The following is a 2,338-nucleotide window of genomic DNA, read 5'->3' on the forward strand; positions in this document are numbered from 1 at the left end:
CAAAAAATTTTTTTTTGCTGTTTTCTGGCATACAGAAATAATTTGGGTAATTCTAACAGAATTAAATCAAGAGAAGTTCAGACTGATTTATCTTCAGACAGTGAGAAAAAATGTGTATGTGTCTTTTTAGTCTGCACTTGCAAATATCTTATTTCATCTGTATTTATAGAAAATGGTTGTCTTGCTTGACAAAATGGTTGTCAAGTAAGTTGATCCTGAGAGCAGACTGCAAGATGCTAAAGGAAGTCTCTAAAATCTTAAAATGACAGAATGGAATTTGCAGCAGTTACAGGACATTCCTCTAATTTAATCCTAATTTAAGCATTATTGTACTTTGTCTAGGTTAGTTTTAGATTATAGTTTAATATAAATTGTTTTGTTTTTAAAAAACAGAAAATAGTTTGCTCTATAATTTTTTTTTAATTTCTACAGTTTCAACACCACAGACTGAAAGACAGCCCTGGTAAAAAGACAGAAAAGTAGAAAATGTTTCCAAAAACTGAGCTCTATAAGATAATGAGAAAAAACACAGTACATCTGTGGCCTACAGTTACATTTTATAATTTAAAATCATAAGCTCCGTGCATTTACTAGTACATTTAAAAAAACTTCTTACTGACAAATTCAAGCAGAAAAGTGAGCAGAAGGAAGAAGTTCGTTTCAGTCTTTGTTTTATGACATTTTTGGAATACAGAGATGAAATTTATTATCTTTGTTTGCAACAGGTATATCTGAAATATGAGCAATAAAGTGTGAAAAAAAGGTGAGAAGAGAAGGAATGTGAGATTCACTCCACCCACATTTCAGAGGGTATAAATACGCTCGGCTCTGAACGACAACTATCCCTCCACTTCTGCAGAGACAGATCCCGGTTGAACATTCACGGCCGTAAGTACTTATGATATTTAATGTAATAATGTTTGGTCTGAAAACAGATTATTTTTGAAAGTTCTCAGTAGCATGTCTAAACTAACAGCTTTTATTTTTGAAGTGACACTGAAGGAAACATAGGAAAGCTAAACATGACAGCAGATGGTCTGTTGTAACCAACGGTTGGAGGATACGCTATACAGCAATAGTAAAACACTGACGAATCATTGCTGACTTCCTAAATACTAAAATTCATATTATTTGCTTTGGACAGATCCAACTTGTTTTGGAAAGATGAGCAAAAACTACATGTCAAAGAACGATGAGCTCCGTAAGGGAGACTATCTCATGTCCAACAATGGACAATGGAAGGCAGTTTTCCAAGTAAGTAGCTCAGCTGTTCCCATTTTAACTTCACTTCACCCAGTTTCAGTATCAGCTTTATTTGCAAGTCTTAAGCATTGCATTGAAATGACTCTGATTGCACTTGCAGAATGATGGAAACTTTGTCGTCTACGGCTGGAAGCCGACCTGGGCCTCAGATACTTGCGGATCTGATGTGACCCGCCTGGTCATGCAGAAAGATTGCAACCTGGTCATGTACAATGAGAATAACCAGCCGAGATGGGCCACCGGCACAAACACACCACCAAAAGACGGTTACCACGTTTGCCGTCTTTATTTGTCCGATGAGGGCATACTGCATTTGTCTGAGGATAGCCAAGAATTGTGGAACTCCACCAAACCCACAGGCAACTAGTAATGCAACACTGAATGTGATCTTTGGATCAAGCACCAATGCTTAAAATTGTTTGGTTTTTGTTTAAATGCAACATGACATTGGTTTAAAAGCTGAAATAAAAATTATTTTAAAAGTTTAAATCTTCTGTCTTTTTTGTTTGACCAGATCTATGTGGTGCATTCAGGCATCTGAGCATTTTATCAAAGCTCAAACTAAACTAGTGAAAGTCCAAAAATCTTTTCTGATTATATTCAAGAGTAGCGTTACTTCAATATATTTTTACTCAAGTAGCACAAGAAAGCAGATCATTTGAGGTGTTACCTTAACCATCTTGTGCCTCACTTATCTCAAGACTTACAAAGTCAATAAATCATTTTATGAGTTTTCCCACATTGCTCAACATCTTTGTAAACTTCTGATTTTGAAGAAAGTAATGTAATCGCTCTTCATATTCTTGTATGTGGCAGAAACAATGCTGGTGAACCCAGAAGTCCTATCTATTACATAGTTCCAGGAACTTTGTAACTGATAGCCATCTTCAGGGCCGTTCAGAGACCACTAAAGGGGCAGGTGCTCAAAAAAAAAAAGGGGCATATCTTACCGCATTCTAGGACAGAATATTAACAAAGCCTCTCAGCTTTCAGAGTTTAATAAACAATGATAAATAACAAAATTGTGAGATATACAATCAAAGCTAAGGAAAATTTCTATATAAAGCATACAGCT

The 2,338-nt window shown here is 35.7% G+C and overlaps 1 protein-coding gene across 1 annotated transcript; it reads left to right on the top strand.

Annotated features, from left to right (window-relative positions):
* Nucleotides 1-827: 827 nt before the first annotated feature.
* Nucleotides 828-1,645, top strand: LOC107837863 (mannose-specific lectin-like). The gene is made up of 3 exons (XM_016678482.1): nucleotides 828-888; nucleotides 1,145-1,254; nucleotides 1,364-1,645. The coding sequence occupies exons 2-3, from the start codon at nucleotides 1,165-1,167 to the stop codon at nucleotides 1,628-1,630; spliced, it is 357 nt and encodes a 118-aa protein (XP_016533968.1). The 5' UTR covers nucleotides 828-888; nucleotides 1,145-1,164; the 3' UTR covers nucleotides 1,631-1,645.
* Nucleotides 1,646-2,338: the final 693 nt, after the last annotated feature.

This window comes from Poecilia formosa, unplaced genomic scaffold, assembly GCF_000485575.1.
Source record: "Poecilia formosa unplaced genomic scaffold, Poecilia_formosa-5.1.2 Scaffold184, whole genome shotgun sequence".
NCBI classification, from domain to species: domain Eukaryota; kingdom Metazoa; phylum Chordata; class Actinopteri; order Cyprinodontiformes; family Poeciliidae; genus Poecilia; species Poecilia formosa.

Excerpts from the sequence above, each read along its gene's own strand:
- LOC107837863 (XM_016678482.1), top strand. The coding sequence starts at position 1,165 with ATGAGCAAAAACTACATGTCAAAGAACGATGAGCTCCGTAAGGGAGAC. Across the intron at positions 1,255-1,363 it reads AATGGAAGGCAGTTTTCCAA|AATGATGGAAACTTTGTCGT; the intron begins GTAAGTAGCTCA and ends TTGCACTTGCAG.